Source organism: Salmo salar, chromosome 07, assembly GCF_965601325.2.
Source record: "Salmo salar chromosome 07, fSalSal1, whole genome shotgun sequence".
NCBI lineage: Eukaryota > Metazoa > Chordata > Actinopteri > Salmoniformes > Salmonidae > Salmo > Salmo salar.
Genome location: NC_138297.1, coordinates 49278144 through 49293975, shown reverse-complemented (window position 1 = coordinate 49293975; position 15832 = coordinate 49278144). Strand labels below are relative to the sequence as shown.

At 44.5% G+C, this 15832-nt stretch overlaps 1 protein-coding gene across 13 annotated transcripts in view; it reads right to left on the bottom strand.

The window, feature by feature from the left end:
- Positions 1 to 955: 955 nt before the first annotated feature.
- The window catches only part of LOC106609364 (myotubularin-related protein 5), a 90091-nt gene continuing 75214 nt past the window's right edge, over positions 956 to 15832 (bottom strand). For 8 of the 13 annotated variants that reach the window (XM_014208124.3, XM_014208125.3, XM_014208126.3 and 5 more), the window contains 17 exons: positions 15586 to 15793; positions 14940 to 15154; positions 14507 to 14644; positions 12869 to 12964; positions 12469 to 12543; positions 11243 to 11415; positions 10942 to 11118; positions 10486 to 10587; positions 10092 to 10277; positions 5497 to 5623; positions 5144 to 5274; positions 4638 to 4880; positions 4423 to 4530; positions 3991 to 4196; positions 3806 to 3893; positions 3595 to 3726; positions 956 to 3448 (listed from right to left, as the gene is read on the bottom strand). In XM_014208124.3, coding sequence (XP_014063599.1) covers positions 3350 to 3448; positions 3595 to 3726; positions 3806 to 3893; positions 3991 to 4196; positions 4423 to 4530; positions 4638 to 4880; positions 5144 to 5274; positions 5497 to 5623; positions 10092 to 10277; positions 10486 to 10587; positions 10942 to 11118; positions 11243 to 11415; positions 12469 to 12543; positions 12869 to 12964; positions 14507 to 14644; positions 14940 to 15154; positions 15586 to 15793 — 2504 coding nt within the window. In that variant the 3' untranslated portion in view covers positions 956 to 3349. The remainder of the gene's footprint in view (positions 3449 to 3594; positions 3727 to 3805; positions 3894 to 3990; positions 4197 to 4422; positions 4531 to 4637; positions 4881 to 5143; positions 5275 to 5496; positions 5624 to 10091; positions 10278 to 10485; positions 10588 to 10941; positions 11119 to 11242; positions 11416 to 12468; positions 12544 to 12868; positions 12965 to 14506; positions 14645 to 14939; positions 15155 to 15585; positions 15794 to 15832) is intronic. The other 5 variants (XM_014208127.3, XM_014208130.3, XM_014208135.3 and 2 more) reach the window with 3 other exon arrangements.

Genomic DNA, 15832 nt, shown 5'->3' with positions numbered 1-15832 from the left:
GGTATACTTAACTCATGACACCATAGGTCTACTGGTAAAATTCACATGGGAGGGTACTCTGGGCAGAGCGAAATTCAGGTGGTACAGCAACCGTAAAAGGTTAAGAACCACTGCAGTCATGTACTTAATCATTTGACAATTAGTGTGTGGTTGACCACATGAATAGCAAAGTACTTAAATGCATCCTTCCTTTGAGATTTCACTGATCCAACAGAATTGGCTGGATGACAACCATAGTGCTTTAACTCATCCAATCATGTATGGTTACCTTCAGGCAGAGAGGAATGGGAGGATGCATTTTAGTTTCCCTCAACACCCTCCTTTTGGGACTGTGACCAGAATGGAGGTGAGTCAAAATGCCAACTTGTTTCAATTGAAATCTATAAAGTTTGATGATTATGATTATGCTTTGTGTTAACAGGTTAATTGGCATAGCTTTGGCTTGTGATTCGTCCTTAACTTACTTGTGAAAGCATCAGCTTTCCTCACACTCATCATCACTTTCCATTTTGTGAACATCTTTAATAGTATGTCACCGACAGTTATCTTGCCTTGGTTAAGTCTAGGGTTGAACGGTGAAATGAGTAGATTCTAACTCATCTTTGACCTGACAGCATTTTCTAACTTGGCGAGTCTGATATGTTTCTCCTGCCAAGTCTAACGACAGTGGCTTCAGGAAGGCTATATAGACTTCAGAATGGTGATCCCTGCCCATACCACTAACTACTCCCAACAGGGTGGAGCCCCTCTGGACACAACAATCCAGCACGTGCATAGATACAGAATTAATAGATTGATCATAACCCTCGAATGAGGTTGGTTTTACGTGGCTGTGTCTTTGCACTCATGTAGTGCTAAAATTGAGAGCTTCATAACTGATCAGAGATATTATCACCCAAAGCAAGTGTTAATCTTGGACGAGAGAAAAAAAAGGGACAAACCTACACCAAAACAGTGACTTTTAAACCCACAGTGTTTTTGTTTTAATTCTAAAAAATATATTACATGATTGACAAACCCAGCTCTGCAGGAAATTTCTAATTAGAGAAAAAAACAAAATAAATAAGGTTATATTGTACTGATTAATGTTGTGGATATAATCTACCCAAATCAGGAGAGATGAGTAGACTGCAGTAAATGGGGTGAGCTGGGTTTTTGGGGTGGGTGGGTGTGACATTTTAAAAACACCCCACCTGTGCAGCTAAGCAACTTAATGAGATCCCATAACTCCATTCCAGAAAACCCACCTTAACTAGGGAGGCTAGTTCTTGCTCATACAAACACACCATTTCCACTCTGCTTAGGGATTGATATTGGGGAAAGACAACAATGTAAAAAAAAAAAAAAAATCAGACATTGAGGATTTACTTATACAACACATTTTCCAAAAAGTAGTAGCATTAGTCACGTTAACACAGAAAAACAAATGGCACATTGGATTCCTAATTTTAAAAAGTGGTAATTGAGGAACTTTTCTTACCGAGGAGACAAAGTTAAATAAATTACTACCATAAACGTTACATACAAATCTGAGTAGTATATACAAAAGGAGTTAGACACAAATCTACAATTCAAATTTTATGTTCAAGACAGCAGTATAACCATATTTTACACAGCAATGTGTGTGTTAAACGAGGAGTATGTGTCCGTTTTCGTAACTTGGGGGCTCAAAATGAGGGCTAACCGATACTGCTCTGTAGCGTAAAAAAACTAACAAGTGACTTAATTGCAATCTCACAAATTCCAGCTAAACATTCTCTCTACAAGGCTCTAACAGACATTGACTCCTATGTACAGGCTTAAGAATAGAATGTACCAGCCTCTAGCTAAAAACACTGGTTTAGACAGAAGAGCAGCGGCGAGAAAGTTGGGACTCGCTGAAGTATTACTGTTCACATAGATGCAGTTGTTCAGAAGCCAAGCTGTGACTCACAGACCACCAAACAAAGGCTGAGTAAGTAAACATAGCACAGAGAGTGATATCTTATGCTCAGACACATGCTTTTGAGACTTTCAATGCTATTAATTGGCTGTAATTGTTGGAAATTTGAATGTATAATTATAAGTGCCTTGACCACTAACGTCCCCCTCTGGTTAAGAACTGTATTAGATGAAAAAAAATTGTTGTTAAGAGCATATTCCAATCCAACTGTCTAATACTTGTCACATGTTAAAATCCACTGGCATAACTGAAATACCATTTGTCAAACATTAAACCTGACCATAGAAACAGAGGGGGAGGGGGGTCGTATCCAGGAAGTCTGTCATGTTAGTCAGATCCAGTCTCAGCACTGTGCCATGTAAACAGACTAGTCATCCATCCCATAATCCCCTCCCATCACCTTTGTGCATAAATTAATATTCACAAAAACATATCCCTTAACATTCTGAACTGTAATAGTGGTTATTCGTTTTTGATAAATATAGAGGAACTTTAGCTTCTTGTGTAAACACTAATATTGTTCTGCAGACAGACTCCCTAACCGGCGGATTTAGAATCTCCCACTGCCATTCTCCTGGTTTGATCACGAGGGCTAATAACATATCACCATCAACTGCTCTGGGGATGATAACTAGGAGGACTGATATGTCTCTGACACAATTTTGAGTGACCCAAAAATTAAACAGATAAGCTGTAAAAAATAGAAATCCTTCATAAACCGTTGAGAGGGCTCCCTTGGTGGTGTGTCTAGGGAATAAGAGACATCTGAGGGGATCTGTGAGTGTCCAACTCCTCACGGGTAAGACTCAGTTACATCAGGCAGTGACCATGACGACTGTCCTGTGTTAGTTGGGGCCGATTCAGTGTTCTGTTAAAGGAAACACTCACTTCCAGTTTTCATTGACTACAGGCAGGGTCCTCTGCATGGCTGGATAATGTAGTTCATCATTACTTCCTCCCTGGAGTGTTAAGTTGTGTGGAGGGATGGGTGGGTCTGGCTACATCTGCATGCTGGAGGCACCAGTTAGATTAGTCTGGTGAGAAACTGTCCATCTTCAAGCTCACACAACAAACTACATCATGCTTTGTTTCTTTTAGCTCCATTTTGCATAGACATCCAGCGCAAATAGTGGTTGTACTACCAAGGTGACAGGCTGCAGCCAGCAACACGGTGAGACAAAAGCGAGTGGTCATTTAGGGACTTGACTTAATTTTTATAACAACACTGAAACGTGACATCATCAGTTCGACACTGAACGTCGCTCAACTGTGGAAAGGACCCCCTCCCCCCCATCTGTCTCAATTCCTCCTTCTGGAAAGGAACTCCTGTGATTGGCCAGCAGAGATGTCCATCGGGTGCCTCAGCACTGCTCATTGGTTCCTGTTATGGCGGAGCCGTGCAGCTCTCTAGGCATCAGAGAGGCAGCTCTGAATACTGTCCATCCACAGCTGTGCGTTGGGGCTGTCCAGCCCACAGAAGTTATACACTCTTTTGGTCGTCTTGAGCTGCCGTAGAAAGAGAGAGGTTAAGACTGTTCTTAAGCTACCGCATAGATTTACATTTTATTCATTTAGCAAACGCATTCGCTGATCATAACATGTCACAATACACACTCATAAAAAACATCAGCCTGAGGGCTCTGGTAACTCACATCGAAGAAGGCTTTCTCCTCTATGTGTTTGGGCGCTCCCATGGTGGGCGTGCCTGGAATGACAGACTCCACCTCCGCCAGCTCAATCACCCCCTTACACTCCCTGTCCTGCCTGGTCTCATAGTATCTCAGCTAGAGAGAGAGAGATCATTATCATCACCACCACAGTAACAATCACCATCAGTATCATGGTCCACCTCCCTCCTCTTACCTGATGTTTGGTCTTGTCCAGCACAAACCAGCGGGGTTTCCATGGCTTCAGCAACGCGCCTTTCTTATACAGGATGCCCTCAAAACTCCTGGGAGTCGAAGGTAGAAGAAACCCAGTCAGTCACTTTCGTAACACACCGAGGGGTAATGTGTTGCTGGGGCAGTGATAAGGGAGTGGGTACAGACCTGTTCTCACTCTCCGTGCTCTGGAACTGGCTGTATAGGGTGCTGGTGCTGGGGCGCCCGGCCACAGGGGTGGAGGTGGTGCTAGTCTCACGGTCCATGGCCAGGTTAATGGAGGAGCCCACTCCACTCTCCGGAAGGTACACCCCCTGAGACCGCCGCTGGTGACTCAGGTTGGACGACATCAGCAAGGAGCTGTTGAACGACGGCTGAAAGAGCAAGAAAACACAGAGGGGTATCCTCTGATTAGATTAGGGAGGGCTAATCTATTCAATAAAACACAAATAGTTACCACAAGAGGTCAGTAGAATATATGACTATATTTCGACAATAAGTTATTTTCAAAAAGTCTAAGTGTCTAAGTTTGTCAGAAGGATGGCACCCTAATAGCCAGTGAAACCCTAGGTTAGCTTCTGGTTGTTCAGTGTTTCTCACCCTGTTCTCCAGCTTGGCCTCGGCCCGTTGGTTGGCCTTGATCTTGTCCCAGGTGTCCTTCCATTTCTCTGGTGGCAGCCCCAACTCAGCCTCCAGACTCTGCAGGTCCTAGGACAGAATACACAGAGCAAGTCAGATTCATGTATAAGCATTTATACAACAGGGACTACTGCAGTATACTGATGGTACGTAATGTGTAAGTAATCTCCACTAACCTGCAGCAGTTTGGTGATGGCGTCGGGTACCACTCTGCTGCGGCTGTCGTAGCAGGGCCAGACGATGTGTCGCTGGGATTTGCGGGTGGTGGTGTCTGGTTTGTCAGGCACCTCCTCAGCCAGCCTCTCCTGCCGGCCCCTCTGTACCAGCTCCCAGTCATACGACGGGCCCTCAGACAGCGTCTCCTCTGTGTAGAAGTCCCACACCTTCAGGTTGGAGATGAAGCTGTATGGCCGCAGCACCTGGGTAGAAGAGTAAAAACACAGAGGGATTTAGCTAGTAAATGACCACATGGATTTATTTTTGTTACCACAAAATGTGCATGTAATTAAAAAAGTTATAATTCTAACTTCAAGATCGGCTAGTAAATCTTAGGTCAAGTCTAAGATCGTAAAACCAAACCTCCACTTGATTAGAAAATGTATGATAGCCACTTGAATTTTCAGTAAACTTCCCCACCAGGGGGCAGTCTAATGTACCCCAGTAGCATTCCAGGCTCACTCACCTCCTCATCCTCTGGTGAGAACATGTAGTTGAAGAAGATGGGTGTTTTCTTGTTGAGCCGGTCGATGTAATCCCACACCGATTTACACACCTGCGAGTTCTTCCTCTCCCCCTTCTCCTCGTACAAAACCCCTTAACACAGACGGAAGGTTCATCAACTCACTGAACCCAATCACTCAACTGGCATATAAGTCACACTCAAATACCCAAACGTGTACTGAAATAACCTACTTCTAAGAATTCAGATAGTATCTATGGGGTCTGGAGTTTCTCCTAACCATGTAACCTGAATCTGGAGGCCATCTGATAAGGTAAAACTCCTGCCCTTATCTGTAGAACGGAGAAAAGGCTCACCGAGCTCGATGCGTTCGTAGTCCGAGTCGAGCAGGAAGGTTCTGAAGCGGTTGGACACGTAGTGGTAGGCCAGGAACTTCAGGTAGTACTGACTGAACTCAAACTCCATGGGGAACTGCAGGTGAATCTGAAGGGGGACAGGATTTAAGGTAACACGTCAGTTGCCCTTCCTGTGTTTACTGCTCAACTTCTTGATCAAACATTCACTGGCCCTTCCTCAATTGGATTTGCGCAGCTCCTGCGTACACTTTCGCCTCCTTTAGAAAAAGGTCAAAGGTCATCGAGGAGACGGAACATGGATGAAAATGCGCTTGTATGAAATTAGACACTCCTCTCCACTCACGCGTCATCGGGCGAATTACGTGATAAAACAAAATATAGCTAGTTGTGCAAGACATTTTATAGATGGAAATAGCATATTGTTTTTAAACGTGTATATACGTTTCTCCTCTGAAAAAACAAAAGCTGATTCAATCGGGGTGTGGCAGATTTCAGAAATCTTCCGCGAAGAACTCTGGTAGGATGCATTTGGAAAGTATTCTTACCCCTTGACTTGTTCCATATTTTGTTACAGCCTTATTCTAAAATGTATTAAATAATTTCTCAATCTACACACAATACCCCATAACTACAAATTAAAAACAGGTTTTAAGAAATGTTTGCAAATGTATAAAAATTCAAAACTGAAAACACCACATTTACAAAAGTATTCAGTCCCTTTACTTAGTACTTTGTTTAAGCACCGTTGGCAGCGATTACAGGCTTGAGTCTTCTTGCGTATGATGCTACAAGCTTGGCACACCTGTATTCGGGGAGTTTCTTCCATACTGCTCTGCAGATCCTCTCAAGCTGTCAGGTTGGATGGGGAGCATCGCTGCACAGCTATTTTCAGGTCTCTCCAGAGATGTTCGATTGGGTTCAAGTCCGAGCTCTGGCTGGGCCACTCAAGGACATTCAGAGACTTGTCCCGAAGCCACTCCTGCATTGTCTTGGCTATCTGCTTAGGGTTGTTGTCCTGTTGGAAGGTGAACCTTCGCCCCAGTCTGAGGTCCTGGGCGCTCTGGAGCAGGTTTTTATCAAGGATCTCTCTGTACTTTGCTATGTTCATCTTTCCCTCAATCCTGACAAGTCTTCCTTTCCCTGCTGCTGAAAAACATCCCCATAGCATGATGCTGCCACCACCATGCTTCACCGAAGGGATGGTGCCAGGTTTCCTCCAGACATGACGCTTGGCATTCAGGCCAAAGAGTTCAATCTTGGATTCATCAGACCAGAGAATCTTGCTTCTCATGGTCTGATGGTCCTCTAGGTGCCTTTTAGCAAACTCCAAGCGGGCTGTCATGTGCCTTTTACTGAGGAGTGGCTTCCATTCGGCCACTCTACCATAAAGGCCTGATTGGTGGAGTGCTGCAGAGATGGTTGTCCTTCTGGAAGATTCTCCCATCTCCACAGAAGAACCCCTGGAGCACTGTCAGAGTGACAATTGGGTTCTTGGTCACCTCCCTGACCAAGGCCCTTCTCCCCAAATTACTCAGTGCGGCCAGCTCTAGGAAGAGTCTTGGTGGTTCCAAACTTCTTCCATTTAAGAATGATGGAGGCCACTGTGTTCTTGGGGACCTTCAATGCTGCAGAAATGTTTTGGTACCCTTCCCCAGATCTGTGCCCGACACAATCCTGTCTCTGAGCTCCACAGACAATTCCTTCGACCTCATGGCTTGGTTTTTTCTCTGACATGCACTGTCAACTGTGGGACCTTATATAGACAGGTGTGTGCCTTTCCAAATCATGTCCAATCAATTGAATTGACCACAGGTGGACTCAGATGAAGTTGTAGAAACATCTCAAGGATGATCAATGGAAACAGGATGCACCTGAGCTCAATTTCAAGGGCCTGATTCCCTTTTTCTTCTTCTTCACCCCTGCCACCCCAATTCCAATCTTGTCTCATCGCTGCAACTCCCCAACGGGCGAGAGACGAAGGTGGAGTCATGCGTCCTCCGAAACATGACCTGCCTAACCGCGCTCCTTAACACCCACCAGCTTAACCCGGAAGGCAGCCACACCAATGTTTCAGAGAAGAAACCTGCAGGCACCCAGCCCGCCACAAGGAGTCGCTAGGGTGCGATGAGCCAAGTAAAGACCCCCCGGCCAAACCCTACCCTAACGACGCTGGGCCAATTGTGTGCCATCCTGTGGGATTCCCGGGCCACGGCCAGTTGTGGCACAGACCGGGAATTAACCCGGGTCTGTACTAACGCCTCTAGCACTGCGCCACTCAGGAGGCCCAGGGTCTGAATACTTATGTAAATAAGGTATGTTTTTTTTATTTTTAATACATTCGCAAAAATGTCTAAAAACCTGTTTTCACTTTGTCATTATGAGGTATTTTTAAACATCCTCAATTTTAGAATAAGTCTAAAGTAAAAAGTGAAGGTCTGAATACTTTCTGAATGCACTGTAGGACTATCCTCGATGAAAGGTGGCTTTTGAGGAGGGGAGGAAACTCTTCCATTTGCCTACCCTTCAAATTGATACGCTCCTGGACCACTTAGGACAGACTTTTGCCCAAATGAGAAAAGGCCACAGAGTCAGCAGACTGCACTCTCCCAAACAAATGTTTGGCTGAAGGGGAAAGGAGGAAGACCTGTTCAAACTTAAATAATCTGTTCTAGCACATCCATATAACAGGATGGTCGGACATAGCGTACTCATCTGATTACATTCAGGAAATATTTGATCCAGGTTAATAGCTCTTGGCTGAGCTTTGTAACATAGTTTACATGAAGAAGACTATTTAAAGAGTCTAGGGAAAGAGAGAGAAAGGATCCTAGTGAGATATGGGTCATTCCACCAATTATGTGCCTTTTGAGTAGTGTAACTTAGTGGGGGGAAAAAACGTTTTATTTCACCTAATTTTAACATTGTTATAGAGCACATGTTCAACTCAACAAAAAAAAATATATAAATCCCCATCTCAAGAGGTTAACTAAAGAAATGACTATAGTAAATCTTGAATCATCCATAAATCCCCTTGTGACAGGGGAAACAGGGAAGATTGTTGTGTGAAACAGGGAGGGGCAACAATGCAAGCTTCACCAATAAATTGTTGAAACATTTCTAGCCCGTCTTTGTATGGGTAACAGGGTTGACGTGTTATGCTCGACCCACTCAGTTACCACAAAACACCAGAAAATGGCCAAAAAGACTAGAACCAGCTCATCGGCTTTTACTCCATGATTTGACTATTAGATGTTTCTTTTGAATGAAAAATAATAATAAAAATGAATAGTTTCACCATATTAAAAAGAGTTCACGTAGCAGGGTTGACCTTCAAATTAATCATCTTCAGAAATGACTATCAAAGCAACAAAAGTAACTAGTGTTTTACAATGATATTGGGATTGAGTGGGAAAAAAGCTTCCTACAAGTCAAAGAGGACGCACAAAATGTATTGATTTTTCCATTTGGTCTATATTCAAGGGCACTTCATTTAATATAATAGGATTTTAAAATTCAATATTTGTGTACAATTTCTACTTAAAATATCAAAGGGACGCAAAAGGCACTCATTATGGGAACGACAACCCATATACACTGAGTGTACAAAATATTAGGAACACCTGCTCTTTCCATGACTGACCAGGTGAAAGCTACGATCCCTTATTCGTGTCACCTGTTAAATTGATGCTGTTCTGAGTGCAAAACGGCAAGCAACTCAATATTAGGAAGGTGTTCCTAATGTTTTGTACACACAGTGTACGTCCCTGTGTGTGTAATATAACACTACTGACAGTAACAGGGGGGTTAAATAGAGCAAGCCATTTTTTTTAAATATATATTTTTTATTTTACCGTTATTTTACCAGGTAAGTTGACTGAGAACACATTCTCATTTACAGCAACAACCTGGGGAATAGTTTCAGGGGAGAGGAGGGGGATGAATGAGCCAATTGTAAGCTGGGAATGATTAGGTGACCATGATGGTATGAGGGCCAGATTGGGAATTTAGCCAGGACACCGGGGTTAACACCCCTACTCTTACGATAAGTGCAATGGGATCTTTAATGACCTCAGAGAGTCAGGACACCGGTTTAACGTCCCATCTGAAAGACGGCACCCTACACAGGGCAATGTCCCCAATCACTATTATTTTTTTAGACCAGAGGAAAGAGTGCCTCCTACTGGCCCTCCAACACCACTTCCAGCAGCATCTGGTCTCCCATCCAGGGACTGACCAGGATCAACCCTGCTTAGCTTCAGAAGCAAGCCAGCAGTGGTATGCAGGGTGGTATGCTGCTGACAACTGCTGCTGCTGACTGCTGACATTGTGAAGCTGGGATCATAAATACAGACAGGACTATTGAAACCCTCTGCCAGAGACGCATCATACATGCAAGTCCACGTCAATGGCCGGGGAAAAAAAGAAATTCACTGTCACACACACACATGTTTACTCAGACACACACCTATACAGATAAATAGCAGAATCCAGATGATATGGGTAATGTAGCTGACATGTAAACACCCAGTGACACAGTTAAACACACACTTACTGTCACACCTGCACTCATAAAACCCAACCCCACACGTACATACCTGGTGCACACAGTCGAGAAACTGCAGGAACACAGGTGTGAAGCCGCTGCTCTGGCTGGCCAGGGTCTGGGCGCCGCGATGACTGAACCTGTGGCCAAACGACAGCCACTCCTTCTCCACCAGCAGACGGAAGCCATCGAAGGTCCGGTAGTACGGGTCTGACAGAATCTGGACCAGAGACACCACCTAGAGAGAGACCGAGAATCAGTGCGATAGTCAGACAGGATGACTGTTTATAGGTTACCTAAACAGAGGAGTGAGGAGACCATTAGCACTGGCAGAGACAGGGTTGAGACCATGGAGAGACGATGCATCACATGTATGTACAAGTTGACCTACATTAGCTGTGAGAGGTGTGTTTGCATTGTATGTTTAGTGAGTACGTGTGTTATACCTGAGTAGTGACGTCCCAGCCGTCCTCCAGACTGACCATGACTGACGAGCCCGTGTCTAACAACTCTACCACCAGGACAGACACCTGCAGAACTCTGTGGAGCTGGACACACACGTCATGATTAGCACACTTAAATCATACACACATTACCTTATGCAGAGTCAGGATAAACATACTTACACACATTACCTTATGCAGAGTCAGGATAAACATACTTACATCATACACACATTACCTTATGCAGAGTCAGGATAAACATACTTACATCATACACACATTACCTTATGCAGAGTCAGGATAAACACACTTACATCATACACACATTACCTTATGCAGAGTCAGGATTAACATACAAAAACAAAATGCATTCATAGGTCTCTCTATTGCACAATACATACACTTTTACAGTTGCACACGCTAACACACACACACACTCTGTATGAATGAGAGCATTACCAGGCACATCCATTCGGACTCTTCCAGGCAGCGGTGGAAGGTCATGCTGGGTTCAGAGGTGGCTGAGCTGGGAACACAGGCCTTCATCAGCTTCTTAAAGCTGTTCTTCACCTGACGCACATCGCACACCTCGATGGGCACCACCTCCCACTGCTGGAACGAGTCCTGCTTCCCACCCTGATGACATGGGACAAACAGGGGACAAGTTTCAATGACAACAAGACCTCCAAAGACTTCTGGGATATTGAGTCAATATTAAATAAGTAGACAGTCTAGTGTAGTATTGTGTATTGGCAGTTACTTTGAGCTGTGTCTTGTCTCCGATGATGTAGAGGTAGGCCCTCTGCTGTGTGAGGAACAGGGCCTCGCTGGGGCCCCCGTTGGGCTGGGGAGACTCCTTACTGGACAGCCTGTTCCCCACTTCTGGGTTGTAGGCACTCAGACGCCCACTGCCCCGGATACTGCCCCACTTCCCTGGATCACACACATACAGGTAGAGGTTTTAGAGGGGGGTATCACACACACATACAGGTAGAGGTTTTAGAGGGGGTTATCACACACACACATACAGGTAGAGGTTTTAGAGGGGGTTGTCACACACACACACATACAGGTAGAGGTTTTAGAGGGGGTTGTCACACACACACACATACAGGTAGAGGTTTTAGAGGGGGTTATCACACACACACACACATACAGGTAGAGGTTTTAGAGGGGGTTATCACACACACACACATACAGGTAGAGGTTTTAGAGGGGGTTATCACACACACACACAGGGAGAGGTTTTAGAGGGGGTTATCACACACACACACAGGGAGAGGTTTTAGAGGGGGTTATCACACACACACACACACACACAGGTAGAGGTTTTAGAGGGGGTTATCACACACACATACAGGGAGAGATTTTAGAGGGGGTTATCACACACACATACAGGTAGAGGTTTTAGAGGGGGGTATCACACACACATACAGTATGCACTCTCCAAGTTTGCCATTATCAACACACACAAGCCATTTATGCAGTGGCAGTGGCACATACATTCATTGTACTCTATACCACTAGACTAACTGAAAGCCATGCTGATAAAAAAGTACTCCAAGGTATAAATAATTGAACAACTATAGTAAGATTGACCTATTTTGCTCAATAGGCTATATATGAAAACGATGTGCCAAACCAAACAACGCTGGGAAAACATGAGTCATCAGACCACTCACAGCACACAGTAGTAATCAAACACAGAACAGAAACATGGACAAACAGGACGATCTGCAGCAGTGTGTGTAGAGTTGACGGCCCACTAGAAAAGCATGCAAACAGACGCCTTGAAAGGTAGAGAATCTCTCCAACAAAGAGATTGGACAACAAAAAGTTAGTCCTGAGAGCGAGACACACTAGGACATCACAGGGAAGAGGGACCGACAGGCGGGGACGCCAGCCAACACAGACTGACATCACTGTTAAGAGTCCTGATTGGTTAGATTGGGGAGACAGGGAGTCAGGGGTCGGTGCATACTGTACCTCCAGGGGGGTTTCTGGCCTTGCCTGAAACTCTGGGCTGAGAGAGGGAGATGACCCTCGCCCTTTGACCCAGAGCTGAGGTCAAATGACACAGAGATGATGTCCGTTAACCAACACCATAGACGATAGGGGGAGACGGTTTCACACACACACACACACAGGCCCAAATATGGATACACTATGGAGATTGGTTATTATTAAGGTAACAACCCCCATTCCTCTTTTGGGTTAGTTCCAGTGAATGTTCCTTGGCAGGTAATTGTAGGGCAAGCCACAATACAATCCCAAACCAAACCTAGAAATATAAAGCATTCCTTGCAAAGGAAGTTTCTATGAACTAATTGATGCAAGTAACACAACCACATACACCCACACAAACACAGTAAAACCACAATCTCACCTCCGCGGCTGAAGGTTCCAGGTATGTGCTCCTTGCCTCCCATCACCTGTTTCATCAGAGCTCCAATCTTAGGCTGCCTCAGCTTATCTGACGAGTCTGGAGATAGACACAAGCAAAGCGTCACAAACTCTGGCTTAAGAGTGTATGTGCTTCAGGGTTTCCGTTAGGAAAATGCGGAGCTGGATATTTGATCGACAGCATTTTAAATATACCGGACCTATATGCATTGGGTGTGAAACCTGATTAGGGCGTCCACCCACGGTGCTCAGAATGACTCAAATCACATTTAGATTCCGATAATGCACTTAACAGTACATGCCACTCGAGGATGCAATGGCTCGCGTCCTTCCAAATTCCGAAGCGCACTTTGAAGATGTTAGAATAACTGTCCACATTTACTTTTCCTCAGCAAAGACAAGACCAGTAACGAGCAGGAAAATCACTAGCCTGTGTCAATCTACTGTCCCCCATTGTAGAAAAGCTGACCTATTCTATTGGGTCAGCTTGTCGTTCTGTGCGAGAAATAAATTGCCTATTCCAAACGGACTCTGGGACATTTGGGGAACGATAGATTCCAAATTCATATAACCAGTACATCAAAATTACTTTAAAAAGCATTGAGACTCATACACAGATCAGAACATTTAGCTTAAAATGTTGATAAACTATTATTTAATCACATTATAAGCGCAGCAATGTGCACACGGCAGTTATAGGCTACACGCTAATGTTAGTTCCATAATGCAATTAGCGGGAAAACACCGTTGTCAAAAGCACACTGCACATGCAAGCGGATTCATGTGAGATGAAAATATCCATTAGAAATGTAGAAGGATCGGAGATCTAAAGATGCAACAACTAGCATGGATTGCTAATATGATTAGGATTGTGTTTTTGGCTACTGGACAATGAAAGACAGTTGATTTGAAAACCAATTTAAAAAAATTGAACATTTGGCAACTTGTTTCATTGGCATATGGAAGTCTATAGAAAATAAATGCCTCCACATTTATAGAAACAGATTTTGTCTCAGCTACATTGAAGCAAGGTAAGACGTGCCTCATAATATGAAGTGAAACATTAAGGTTTCACACAATTAAGTAGGTTTTCAAAATGCATACCATCTCCAGCTCACATTCTAAAGTGGTGTGTGACCTGCAGAATCATGCCTACTGTTGCCTAAGCACTTGAATGGTGCTTCAATTACCAGCTGAGAAATATAGTGTTTTTTTTTTTATGGTGACTGTTTTTAACACGCGAACGCATTTAGAATTGTTGTGCAATGACTGGGCTTATAAAAGCACATTTCACACCAGCAGCAACAGGAGCTGTAGCAGCAGCTCTCGTGCTCTCGTGCTATTTTACAGATTTCTCCCCCAAAAAGTGTGTGATAAGAATCATATCGACTAACGAAAATACACAAGCCAATTTAATTATGCAAATTAAACTATAGACCGATAAGCATGACCGGTCAAATGTATTTCCATCGACTGGTATTTCCAGCAATGAATAGGCTAAAAAGCATTATTTTGGAATGGGATTATTTTATTTCTTGCGGGACAATTGGCCGGTGTCAATTTTATTGGATTTTCATTTAAAAAAAAATTGGGCCAAAAGCTGGATGTGTGTGTCCCCTACCTGAGGTGCTCATGTGAGTGGAGGTGAAGCCACCGAGTGTGTTCCTGCCACTGGGCTCACAGTAGGAGGGCATGGAGCTGATGATCGCCTGCATGTACTTCTCCTGCTCCAGGCTGGTCGAGTCGGCCTGGGAGGGGCCTGGGGAAGGATCACAACTGTCAATCACCACTAGTTTTTGCTAAAAAAAAGACAAAAAAATGCTGCTCAAGCTATAAGGGGCATGAGCTGTGCATTGTGCATTTCTATGCATCTAAAGTGTTGGTCTATTTGCTCATTGTTTCTGATGAGTTGAGACTTTCTCGATCACATTCTTATACTTTCACATAACATTGCTACTGATATAGCTGGCTTTGGAGTGGTTTGCCGTGTTTTATTATTCCTAAACAAAGCCCAACATCCCCAGTCATTCCCTTAAAGACACCATCTAACTAACTTTTAGTGTGTGTCGTACCGGCGCTGGGGGCATTGGGGGACTTGAAGAAGCCCACCACTCCCTTAGCATGGAGGCCTGCAGAGCGCAGCAGCACAGCCTTGGTACGAGAGTTCCTCCAGCACACCACAGGGAAACGGTTCTGTCTGTAACAGCGGGAGATGCGCTGGATGGTGGAGTCCGGGATGCTCTGGGGCACGATCAACAGGCCGGGGTAACTGGTAACACACAGATAGAGATAGAGAGAGAGAGCGCAGAGGGAGTTAGGGTTGAGATGACATTCTGTTCATGTCACTGCAGAATGTCATGACCACAAGATAATGTCATGTGTTAAAATATAGTTTGCTCATTGGCCCACTCTGCATATCAAGTCATAGAGTAAAATGACAATGTTAAGTTATATAAACGTTAAGATCAAACGTGTACTTGAATCAAGAAGGCATTCAACCTGAACGCAGTGCTTAGAGACTAAACTCAGGAAGTTACTTGAAACATGGTCCATATACGATTTGACCATAAACCTACCACATGCGATTGATATCCGCTAAAAACGTGTCGAAGTGGCATGTTTTTAGGGAGTCCCACATGAGATTTGACCGTGAACCCGTCGTAAAAACCTGTTCTTTCTGCGGTTGGACCGTGAACTTACCTCCTGCAGACGGTGTACATGCGGTTGACGGTGGAGATGCGGAAGGGCTCGTTCTTGGAGCGCGTCAGGCTGTTACTGAGCGTGCCCAGTCCTAGCCGCTGATAGTCACGGCAACAGGCACGCTCCACCACGTTGCTCATGGTCTGTCTGTCCGAGGAGCGGATGGTGGAAGACAGGGTGAGGGAGCCCTGGTCCAACTCCTCTGAGACTGTAGCAGAGACACAGTCAGAGACAGTGTACACTGGCC